Source organism: Tachypleus tridentatus, chromosome 1 (assembly GCF_004210375.1).
Source record: "Tachypleus tridentatus isolate NWPU-2018 chromosome 1, ASM421037v1, whole genome shotgun sequence".
Taxonomy (NCBI): Eukaryota; Metazoa; Arthropoda; class Merostomata; order Xiphosura; family Limulidae; genus Tachypleus; species Tachypleus tridentatus.
The window spans coordinates 168,704,304-168,717,141 of NC_134825.1; the positions used below are offsets into that span (position 1 = coordinate 168,704,304).

A 12,838-nucleotide genomic window follows, 5' to 3' on the forward strand; every position below is an offset into this window, starting at 1 on the left:
GTAGTTTGTTGTTTTGAATTAAGAACAAAGCCACACAATGGGCCATCTGTGTTCTGCCTACCACGGGTATCGAAACCCGGATTTTAGCGTTGTAAATCCACAGACATACCGCTAAGTCACTGGAGGGCTTATTCTATGTATCGTATAACAAAGGAAACATGTATAACCACTTAATAAGCTAAAAATATCATTGACTAATGCAAGTTTTTAGTCAGTATCAGTTTTATAGTATACTAGATAATTTAATGTAGGAAAAGATGTAGAATTTTCAAGAAGAGGATTTTGAGTGAATATTGAATAGTGGACAGTGCATGGCATTCAGTTAATACAGTGTTTCTTTAAAATTTTGTAATTTAAACGAGAGAGCAAATTTTAATGCGATAACACATATCTTTATCGTTGTTTGGAATTTATAAAACAAAACAAAAACATCACCACATAACATGGTGTAAAGAGTTCTGAAAAGTAGGGTTAGTGAAGTTCAGAAACACGAACATGCAGTACTGCCACATTTTCTGTCATGGCAATTTCCTGAATATTTATTACTGATTTTTACTTACAGGATCAGCAACCACTTTCGTTCAACCAGACATTGTATCGAGACAAATAACACGTGCTCGCACAGACGAAGCAAGTGAGAGATGGTTGGTGCAAGTGGTTTTAAGGTTTCATCCGAGTTAATGTAAAAATCAACATTCTTATCTAAAGTGTTTCTGAAACGTTATGTTTTCTCACTATAAATAAAATATTAGTTTTTCTTAGTGATAAGTCTTTATGAAGAAATTTGGTTGTTTATCTAGATTATTTTTAAAGAGGTTTATTATACGGCATGGAAAATCCTTAGATGTCTCCTATTATATGCCAACACTTGAAGCCAATCTTCTGGTATTTACTCAGCAAATAGGGATGCTTTACTTATAACGTGAGAAGGACAAAAAAGCTTAATAAACTATATCTTAGACTACAGTTAAGAATCACTCACTAGCGAAGGAAACGTTTTTATTCCTAAACCACTAAAAGCAAAAGTATTATTCTTAAAGTTAAGAATAAACAGCAGTTCAAAATATTTGTCAGCTAAATGCTTTGATATTACCTTGTAGTTGGATATATCCAATCATTAGTTTGAAAGTTTTGTCTGTATAAAATAATTGTTAATATTGTCCTTAGAAATCAAAAGTAGTTTGAAAACTCAGTTGATTTTGAAAAAAGAGAAAGAAAGAAGAATAAGAAGTGGGGGAAGCAAACTATATATTTTGTTCCCCCAGTAATTGAAGCAGGAGGCACGTGCCCCTTCCGTGTTACATGTTAAGCACAGCGGGAGACACCTGCCCATTCCGTGTTGCATGTTAAGCACAGCGGGAGACACCTGCCCATTCCGTGTTACATGTTAAGCACAGCGGGAGACACCTGCCCATTCCGTGTTACATGTTAAGCACAGCGGGAGACACCTGCCCATTCCATGTTGCATGTTAAGCACAGCGGGAGACACCTGCCCATTTCGTGTTACATGTTAAGCACAGCGGGAGACACCTGCCCATTCCGTGTTGCATGTTAAGCACAGCGGGAGGCACGTGCCCATTCCATCTTGCATTTTAAGCACATCTAACCACAAATAGTTATTTACTATCAAGCATTTACTTTAACAATTACATTTGACTCTTAACTAAGTTATATAATCTATCAACTACTAACAAAGAGAAACCTAATGTTAGTATATCAATACTAACATAAACTTAAACAAATCCACTATTTAAGTAAACGCCATTGTGATTAAGTCATATGTCATAATGCTGTAATATAATATATTTTCTGTCACTTTCCAAAGTTTTGTGGTGACAAGTTTGAGGGTTCAATCCCCGCAGGGACACAACATAGATACCCTGCTGTATTTAAATTAGTCAGATCAGAAGATGCAAACGTTTGAAGTACTGCTTCTTTTGTCATAAACATTGATAAAACCTGACTATATATGTAAGTTTAAGAAGAAAATTTAAGAAAGTTTTAGCGTTATTTAGTGAAAATCAAACACGGTGATGGTTAAGAATATTAAATCCTGTGAGGAGAACTAGATAGTTATTGTCAAGACACTCAGTTATTCTTTTAAAACTTAAATGTTGTCACTATGTAAGCTATTTAATGAAAGTAAAACTGTTTTAATCTCTAAGTAAACCTTAAAGTTACTTAGGCTTAAATAAATCGTATTTTTAATGAGCCTGTAACCACAAACAATAAGTGACACGTCAAAACATATTTAAAATTTGTGTGAGGGTCAGTTGTCACAGTTGTCGTTCGTCAGTTTTAAGTAAATCCAACTAATAACCCGTTATACAACATTTTGTTAATTGGTTTCAATACCAAATTCATTAGAATAATTTACTTCAAGTTTAAACAGAATCGAAATAATTTTATAGATAATTTATGAAGTAATTCAAGGAAATGCTAGGGTAGCCATGCATAAAATTGATTGTTAATTCAGTTAAAACATCTCAACGAAGTTGTACTAAAATGAAAAATTCTGGCAATTCTGGATAGCAAATGTTACTAAGTTCTTGAGTCACTAAAACAACAACAATTTAATATAGTTTTATAAAGGATGTATGAAGTTATAATTAAACAAATCCTTCAACCCAATAATTCTGGACATTGGATGTCACCTTTTTGAACTTGATCAAGAGTTGTCAGTAGGTCATAGTTTATGTCCTCACCGACAAAAGAATCGTGTTTGTAGTTGTGATGACTCATGATGAACTTTCTAATCCACTGTGCACCTGTCATGAGTTTTCCAGAAGCACGTTGTTGTATAAGCTTTAAGTAGCCATCTACAGCAATGATAGAATCGTGAGTACCCTTCTCACGAACATACTCTCGTATGATTGGAATAATGCCAGGAAATATACCTTCTGACCCGTTAATTATCTCATCAACAGATGCACGCTTCAAGCTGCTATTGGTCTGTTTAATACTATGCTCTAATTCTGTGGTACAACTTACATCTTTTTTTATCCAAAATCTTTCTTCCAAAACAGCATTTCGCTTTTGTGCAGCCATAAAATTTTCCTGAAGCTTGCTCATAGGAATAAGCCAGTTCAATCTCTTCTCCATGAAAACTTTAGCGAAAAGTGAAACGAATATGGCATAAGCTGCATTTTCAAAATCTGTTATTTGTACGTCCATTGCCTTGAGCTCAAGACGCCAGAAAGCTTTAGCTGAAGGGTCAGGAACTTTGAAAAGCACTGCTGCAATGTACGAGCTCTGTAATACTGTCAGCATATTGCTGGTTTCAGTTTCAGTTTCTTCCAGTTGTTCCCAACAAGCAAAAAGCGGAATTCTCAATAGGGATCGTGCTAGCTGAAGTGCAAGTTGTGAGTCTACTCCGTGTGAAACGAGTTCTTGGTAAAATCTTTCATCGATCAAAAGAGGCAAATCATTAAACTCGGAACCTTCTTTAGACAAGTACAAAACGTTTGATTCCCATCGAGGCGTATTAGGTAGTTTATAGTTCAGTTCTTCAGGGTGGAATACTTCTGTTCTGGACCTATCGTCACAGTTGTCAGATAGTGTCTGCCACCTGCAATCAAGTTCTGTCAAGTACCCTCTTCTGACTGGACAAGCAGCGCTCAATGCCATCATTATTGGAGCCAAAAGGCACAGCTGATCATGCAGAAATTTGGATTCCTCCAAACAGGATGCTTGTAAGGTGACTTGCAAGGCACAGCTACCGAGTCCAAACATTACACAGTCTTCATAAACATGATTTGGTTTGGCAACTTCTTTCGATTCTCCATCGTCACCGAGTGCTTGTAAATCCTCTATGTAAGGATCTGGTGTATGCGTGTCTTTAAAAAATTGGAATATTTACCATGCCTCGTGTTTCTCTCCTTTTTTTGAGAATTAATGACACATGTCCTGTACACTGTGTTATCCTGACACAGAGATTCATCTGGTATAAATAAGGATCTCAAGATACCAGAATCTGGTGTAGGGTCATACGATGGTTCGGTGAAATATCTACACCCAAACCGTGGGAACATTGTTAACGTTAAGTAGGTTTCGTTTTCTCCAAGGTTCGCTAACACTTCTTTTCTTCGTTCTTTCATGTTTTTCTCAACTTCATCACAGCACTCCAAAACATCTCCATATGGCTCTTTGGGGCAACTCTCTAACATAGATTCCATGACTTCGTCCGACCACAAACCAACCAGTGACTTGCTCTTTTCACGCAAATTCTTTAAAATTTTGGAAGCGCACAAATGTAGTCTTACTGTTTTACTTTCTTGGTTGAGCTTCATAATATGGCCTTCAATCTCGTCACCCCACATGAACGGATCATCTCTTCTATACTTGTGTTGGTTGTAGTGGTAAATAAACTGACGACATGCTAGATTTCGCACTTTATCTACGTGTTCTAGCCATTCTTCAAAATTTAGAGGATGTGGGTTATTTAATAATCTCATGACGGTGTTGGTTATAGCCTTTCTATTAAAAACGTTATTTAATATATGACTTGGTTTTCGGGGCGTGTCGCCGTTAGTAACGTTCACTATTATATGCCGTATGCGACCTTGTGCTTCAACGCTCGATTCAGATTCTGCGCAGTAGAATGTTCAAGTTCCCTTGATAATTGCTGTAGTTTATAATTTCTTTTCTCTACTACCAGGGTAAGCAAGTAATGGTTAACAAAAAATCATCGCAGACTTTGGATATATTAACTTAAACAGACAACTAAATATATAGAGTTAGAGAGAAGAGATGACGACAATGAAAAATATATTAGTTACATCACATCTTCAAGTTTGCGTTTCAAGTTATAAGCTATTATTATTATACGTATTTATTGACTTACCACTGTGTATTTTAAATTTGAAAATGGCGCTCCATATGCCAACACAAGCGGAAACATAATTTTATGTTTGTGTTCTATTTCAGATGTATCTTTCTTTTTTACACTTCAAAAAACTGACAAAACATTAGATTGTAATGTATTAATCACACAAACCAATGTTTTAAACAAAATCTAAAGCCAAAATCACATAGAACTTCGATTGTATGTACAAATTATCTGGTCCGCCATGGCCAGGTGGATTAGGTACTCAACTCATAATCTCAGAGTCACAGGTTCGAATCCCGTCACACCAAACATGTTCAGACGTGGAGGCGTTATAATGTGACGGTCAGTCCTTTTATTCATTAATAAAAGAGTAGCCCAAGAGTTGGTGGTGGGTAGTGATGACCAGATGCCTTCCGTCTAGTCTTACTTTGCTAAATTAGGGACGGCTAACGCAGATAGCCTTCGTGTAGCTTTGCGCGAAATTCACAGCAAACTAAATAAACAATTATCTATTCGTTAATTTGTACTCAACTCCGTAGGAAACAAACTTCTAGTTGACGAGTTTTGACTCAGCGCAGAAGAAACATAAATGTTACGAGCGAGGTTTTAGTCAATTCTAGACGAAACGCACATGTTACTAACAAATCTTTACTTCACTCCAGACAAAACACACGCAACTGACGAGTCTCTCAACTCAAAACGAAAGAGACATCTAACAGACGAATCTTTACTCAACTATAACTGAAACAAACATCCCACTGAGGTCTCTGCATATCCATTTTAAACACTGCAAACTTATAAATGCCGATTAGCATATATTAAAAATAACTGATGTTTCTCACATAGAAATACTATACGTGATATGATTTAGCTACATGTTTGCACTGAACCAAACTTTACACAGTTGAGAATCCTGTTTGTGCCACAGTACTTGATGAGAAACTACTTAATAGAAAATTCTGAAATAAACCTCACGAATTATCTTAGCAAAAATTATCCTTGAAAAACCCTTGTTTAATCCAACAATTAGTCATAACACTACTAAAACAACCAACTTGAAAGGTAGACAGAGAAAAACATAAAACTTACATTTATCACCTAAAAATTATTAGCGTTTTTAAAAGAAAGTAATTTAGAATTTACTGGTAGGTTTTGTTTATTTATTTTCAGTGTAAATCAACGTAATGGACTATCTGTGCTGTTTCCACCATGAAGTGGTTGAACCCTGGACTTCAACATGATAAATTTTTGAGCCTACCCCTAAGCCAATGGGAAACAAAATTTTATTGACTTAGCCACATTCAAATTCATTCCTTTCTAAGGAAAAAAAAACAAGTTGTTACGCTTCGGTGCTCACTTTTTGTTGTTGTTGTTGTTTCATTTAAGTGTTCTTATCACCAAAATAAGAAATTGTTATATTTTATTACAAAATAAAAATGTGCTATGATCAATGTTTAAGATATTCCACTCTGAAACTGCACTTTGCTCTGTCTTTCAATTGGTTGTTAGGTAATAGTGAAGTTATGTGGGTCAGCTAGTGAGCTGTCAGCTGCTATAAAAACAAAAGAAAAACTGTGATGTCGAGAAACCCACTTGTTGAGAAATTTATGTGCAGAAACGACTCGTTTGGGTTGAGAAACGTAGTTTACGTAGTTCGCTCTTCTACGTAAAATATTTTCTGAACCCAAACGAGCCGTTTTTGCATATAAAAGAAAAACTGATTTTTAGAAAAAAAAATTGCAACAAATATTTTCTAAAGTGTAACAAGTTTTATAACACTAAAATACACAAATACATTACGTTCAGCCTTATCAATTGAGTTATTGTTTCTTTAACAAAATATACTGTGGAAGTTTTATATTTTTAGCAAAATCTCCAAATATATACCAGATGTGTTGCTTTGTTATATGCTTATTGTCTATTGTAAATATTGTATCATTTCATTCATGTTTGTCGGTTTAAACGATGAATTTTGATAGTATAGTTTATGATCTTCAGACGTTTTGCCTCACAAAATATTTGTAATTTATGTATATTTGTCTTTATGTTCAGCATGTCTGTTTGTTACGTTTTACCACATATCAAAGATTTAATATTATAGGTTTGTTTTTAGTATAATTTAGCTCTTAAATATATCGATGTTGTCATTCATTTCCTTGTTTTGTATACACGCTGACCCTAAAACTGATTACGTTTAAGCGAATCTGGCTCTAAAATAACAGACGTAGTCGGTTTAGTTTCATTGATTCACTGTTCATTTCTACGTATTCCTACGCCATTAGTTACGGCCATATTAGTAACAAAGAATGCAGACAATTTTCTGACGCACTATTTTTAGACTATTCTATAGGCGACTGCATTAGATTATGTGAATGCATGATAGGAATATTTGACTTTTTTTATGTTTCGGGGTATAATTTTAAACATTTCAATATATTTTTTTGTATTTTTCAACCCTTGAAAATAGCCATTATCCATAAAAAATCTTCAATGAAGTAAATAGAATTAGTTCCACATTATAAATGATTTAGTCGATGAATGGTTGCACACCTTCTACGGTTAAATATAAAAACATAATAATAATAAGAGGAAATACCACTCATACTTACGTTTTGTCTCTTTAATGATTTGATAATAGATAATTTTTAATAATTATCATTTACGGATAGATTCCTTTTTTTTTGATCAAAACTTCTTAACTATTGCAACTTTTTAAAACCCCTTCCATTTTTATAAATCAGCTGTAGGTTGTGACACGGCCCGATATGGTCAAGTGTGTTAAGGCGTTCGACTCATAATCCTAGGGTCGCGGGTTTAAATACCTCTCGCATCAAACATGCTCGCCCTTTCAGCCGTGGGGTCGTTATAATGTGACGGTCAATCCCACTATTCGTTGGTAAGAGTAGTTCAAGAGTTGGCGGTGGGTGGTGATGACTGGCTACCTTCCCCTTTAGTCTTACACTGCTAAATTAGGGACGGCTAGCACAGATAGCCCTCGAGTAGCTTTATGTGAAATTCAAAACAAACAAACAAGCTTGTGACAAACCTTTAAGTTTTCTTACTTGAAACAATGACTGCACTTATGGTCTTAAAACAACTTGCATATAAACGTTTTAAGACGGCTTGACTAGATAACGAAAAAAAAAACATAAATTTATGGGGTTTCTAGATCTTGTTAAAACGTCATACAATTGTAATAAAGTTTTTCTTTTCCCTATAAAACCGTATCAGTACTTTTATTTCCTAAAAAATAAGTTAATTGTTTTCTAGTTACAATTTCCTCATCATAAATAAATGGCCCAGACATTAGAAATAGGCCCGGCGTGCGACTCGTAATCTGAGGGTCGCGGGTTCGCATCGCCGTCGCGCCAAACATGCTCGTCCTTTCAGCCGTGGGGCATTATAATGTGACGGTTAATCCCACTTTTCGTTGGTAAAAGAGTAGCCCAAGAGTTGGCTGTGGGTGGTGATGACCAGCTACCTTCCCTCTATTCTTACACTACTAAATTAGGGACGGCTAGCACAGATACCCCTCGAGTAGCTTTGTGTGAAATTCAATAAAAAACAAACAAACAAACAAACATTAGAAACAGCAAAATGTTATTACAAAAATGACATTATGTTACAAAAAATATTTCTTACAGGTTTATTCATTGGTAGATATTCGAACTCCAGACATAATATTTGGTTATTTTCTTCAACATTTCATTCAGTGATGGATGTAAAATCTGTGAAGCTAATGAGCAAGAAAAATTGCGTTTCTGTTGTTACGACTAATATTCCGCCAACATAAGTATGGAAGGTGAAGATGTCAAAAATGGCGTTCTTTTAACATGAATAATTATTATTGCAAAATTTATAAAATTTGTTTTCTATTATATTAATTACTTAGTTTGGGGTTTTAGATAAATTACGCACGTGTTAGAATATTATTTTTAATACAATAATCATTACGCACGACATATTCGTATTTGTGCTTGTGAAATCTGTGAAAATACATCACTATTGTTAGTGGATCATCCAGACAATCATTTTAAAAATATATTTATTTACTGTTTCTTAATATGAGCACTATTTCTTCATTTTAAATAATGTAAAGAACTTTGTTTTGGAAAAGCCAATTTCTTTAATCTCTTCCAACAGATGGCGCTTATATATATATACACACATCTATTTATTTTATTGAAACCTTAAACTTTATTTCAAATACAAAATATTTTTTTATTTTCAATTTTACAGTATCAACGTTAGTTCAATAATATGATTAACAAAACTAATTTCCAAGTATATTGTGTTTGACAATTTATAATTCTGGACTACAATTTAACTACATAAATTTCAAAGCACAGTTTTTAATTGACAGTTTATTGGAACAAACTAAAGTCTTATTTCTTGTGTTTTATAAATATATTTTTACTAATACTTTAATTCATTACAGGTATAGTGAAATCTTTGAATATTATTATTAAATTCATTAACAGATTCGAAGTTTTAAAAGAAACCAAGATTTCAAAAAGTACTGTAAATAAAAAATGCATGTATTATTTTAAAATGTTGAAGAAATGTTCCTGGGAATATTTTAGATTCATACATATATGTACTTTATAGTGTTGTTTGGTTAGTCTTTTTTCTAGATATTGTATTAGGTTTTGAAAGCTTTTTTTATTATCACTATTAATATTGAGTTTCTTGCTTGCTTACAATATCTGTTAATAGTTTTAGATATAACAATGTTGAGGTTTTATGGTTTGTACTACATTATACATTTAATATTATACTAAAAGATTAAATATAGTGATATTGATTTTCCTTGTTTCTTGTAAATTAAAGCCTATATTGTCCATCCCCACACCCCCTGTTACAGTAATAAAACTGAAACTTACCAACACTAAAATCAGGGGTTCGGTTCTCCTCAATGGACACGGCAGAAAGCACGATGTGGCTTTGCTATAAGAAAAACACACAAACACTCTTTAGTGCCATCTACCGGTAGGTATGATAATCATGCTGTAATGATGTCAATACTGCTGCTGGTGGGGGGAACCATTTATCGGCGTTCTTCATAGCTTGATATACATACATATAATTTATTCGTTTGTTGATTACGTTATTGACGGATACGTTATCGGAATGGATGACATGTCTTCGAGTTTAAAATAAGCTAGAGATTTTAGAATAATTTTCAGATTTGTTTAAGACTGAAACCACAGCTTAATTTGCGTAAATTACTGCAGGAAAATTACCATTGTTGTCGTCTGCTGCATTTGTAACTGATCAACTATCTCCACACCAATTGGTAAAAAAAAAAAAGGTTATATATTACATTACATTTTCAATAAGTTCATATTCTTTGCCCTTTGTGTGGTTATAGGAGTTATGTAAGATAAAGTAAATACTTTCAGTATCAATAAGATTCAAATCCCTCATTCGTTTTACTTTCAAGTAAATTTATAGATAGATTGTCGTACTTTTTTAATCTGGTAAATAATGCGCTTTAAACTTATATTTAATCAATTAGTCATGATAGCTTTCTTAAATCAGAAAGAACTTGGCATGGCCAGGTGGTTAGGGTGCTCGACTTGTTATCTGAGGGTCGCGGGTTCGAATCCCCTTTCCACCACACTTAATCCCACCTTCAGTCGTGGGGTCATTATAAAGTTACGATCAATCCCACTATTCGTTGGTAAAAGGGTAGCCCAAGAGTTGGCGATGGGTGGTGATGACTAGCTGCCTTCACTCTAGTCTTACCCTGCTAAATTGGGGACAGCTAGCGCAGATAGCTCTCGTGTAGCTTTACGCGAAATTCTAAAAACAAACAAACAATAAATAAGAAAGCCGATCTCTGCAATTCTCCATTTCGCTGCTCGTGCCAATTTTCCTTGATCAAGCCTCTCATTTCAAGTTCATTTCGTATAATGTCTTTGAGCTAAATCCCGTGTTATTCTTTCTTTGATTTTACTCATCAGAATCTCTGCCAACCATCTCCCAGATCTAATTACACATTCAAAGTAGCGCATCTTCTGTTTCCTGCATATGTTTAATAGTGACTTTCTGTTTTTTGCACATTCCAATACTACGTCTTTAGTTCCTTCTTTGTAAGTAATCTTTATCATTCATCTGCAAAATGACATTTCAAATGTTTACAACCGTCGTGTTGTCTCAGCAGAAACTGTTCACGTATCAATCCCACATGAAATATTCTATTAGTCTATTTATACTTCTAGTGTGACATCTTTACTGAGTAATCCATCTTATAAAATGGCTATATTTTGCCATTCTTATCCTTTATTTTATCTCTCTTTCGACTTGCCATGATTACTGATATTCGTTTCAAACTAACTAAACTATTCTGCTTGTTCCAAATCTGAAATTCATTCTGAAGTTTTATTCTCTCTCCTTTAGCAATGAGTTTATCAACTGACAGTTAGATCTCTTCTCTGTTGTCTCATCATCATAATTTTTATTACAGGTTCCACTTCCGTTAACCTTGATTCTGTCTGTAAAAGTAACTAACTACCTCTCTCATTAAACTCTCTACACACGAAACATCTAATATTGGTGAAATACACCACATATCCTCGTCACAAGCTTTTCTTAACCTCAAACTACCTACTTAGTTCTCCGTTAATTTGAAGTTCTACTTCCTGATTCAAGTAAAACTTCTTGAAGAGTTTGATATCTGTTTGATCTACCACAATCTCATACAGGATCTCCATAAACTTCTTAGGGTTAACCTTTTAAACGTATAAATGTTTCTCTGCACTTCTAGGGTTCTTTCACCTTATATAAGTTTTTTTGTTGCAAAGCTGCACAGTGGGATATCTGTTCTTTGCCCATCGTGGGTATCAAAACCCGAATTTTAGCGTCTACGCTTCCAGGCTTACCGATGAGCCAACAGGAGGCCAAACTGAATATGCTTTAAAAAGTTGTTTTGAATTTAGCACAAAGCTACACAATGTTCTATCTGTGCTCTGCCCGCTACGGGTATCGAAACCCGGTTTTTAGCGTTGTATGTCCGCAGACATACCGCTGAGCCACCTGGGGGCTGCTTTAAGAAACACTTCATCAAAAAACACTAACAATACATCGACCATATAATATATAAACGATTAAAGAATTAACAACACATAAAAACTCGATTAATTTAAACAGGCCCAGCTTGTCATTTTCAAAGAATGAAAATATTACAAGTCTTGGCCACTATGTTACATACATAATATCTGCACACTGTTCTGTTCTGATATTACTGTCTGCATGAATGAAGTAGTTATTGAGTAAATGCCCAAGTAGTAATAAGTTATTTTTTTAATTTCACACAAAGCTACCCAAGGGCTATCTGCGCTAACAAACCCTAGAGGGAAGGAAACTAATCATCACCACCCACCGCCAACTCTTGAACTACTTTTTTACCAACGAATACTGGGATCGATCGTAACATTATAACGATCCATGACTGAAAGGACGAGTATGTTTGGTGGAATAGAGATTCGACATCTCTATTTGACATCTAATGTCAAAACTAAGTTTTGGACTTCTTTTCCACGATCTTAGCCATCATGTTTCTTTACCTTAATTGGAAGAATTCGTTTTGTCTGACTAATATAAACACGATTGCAAAAATATGTTTTCTCGCGTACCCTGATCTCTTCTAAAATATTTTGGTTTTCTGACAATAGTTATAGTCTTATGTTTGACTGTATTGAGGTTTATTGGTTAACAATAAATTTCGGCTGATCAAGTTATCTCTTAGCTCCCTGTATTAGAAATACTCCATGAATAAAGTCTGTTGTTATTGTGCTTTCTTTTTCTTTTTTCTTTTTCTCAACTGAGTTATAAATTTCAGACAGATGTTTAAAAAATCTTCTGAAATTTGGTGTCCGCTGCAAGGTCTTAAATTTTTCAAAAAATCTAATCTCTTTCGTTATAAATTGGCTGTAAAATTTCTAGGACTGGCTTGGTTCTCCTTTCTAACATTTTATACAGTTTTCATTTTCAAAAAAAAGTATCTAT

At 34.3% G+C, this 12,838-nt stretch overlaps 1 protein-coding gene and 1 pseudogene across 1 annotated transcript; both read right to left on the bottom strand.

The window, feature by feature from the left end:
• Positions 1 to 2,622: 2,622 nt before the first annotated feature.
• LOC143233457 (glutamate--cysteine ligase catalytic subunit pseudogene) lies at positions 2,623 to 3,732 on the bottom strand (annotated as a pseudogene).
• Positions 3,733 to 3,809: 77 nt separating this feature from the next.
• On the bottom strand, positions 3,810 to 4,570 carry LOC143230107 (glutamate--cysteine ligase catalytic subunit-like). The gene has a single exon (XM_076463160.1). The coding sequence runs from the start codon at positions 4,452 to 4,454 to the stop codon at positions 3,810 to 3,812; it is 645 nt and encodes a 214-aa protein (XP_076319275.1). The 5' UTR covers positions 4,455 to 4,570.
• Between the last annotated feature and the right edge of the window lie 8,268 nt (positions 4,571 to 12,838).

What these genes read in the sequence shown, in the direction of transcription:
- LOC143230107 (XM_076463160.1), bottom strand. Translation starts at nt 4,454, where the DNA reads ATGAGATTATTAAATAACCCACATCCTCTAAATTTTGAAGAATGGCTA.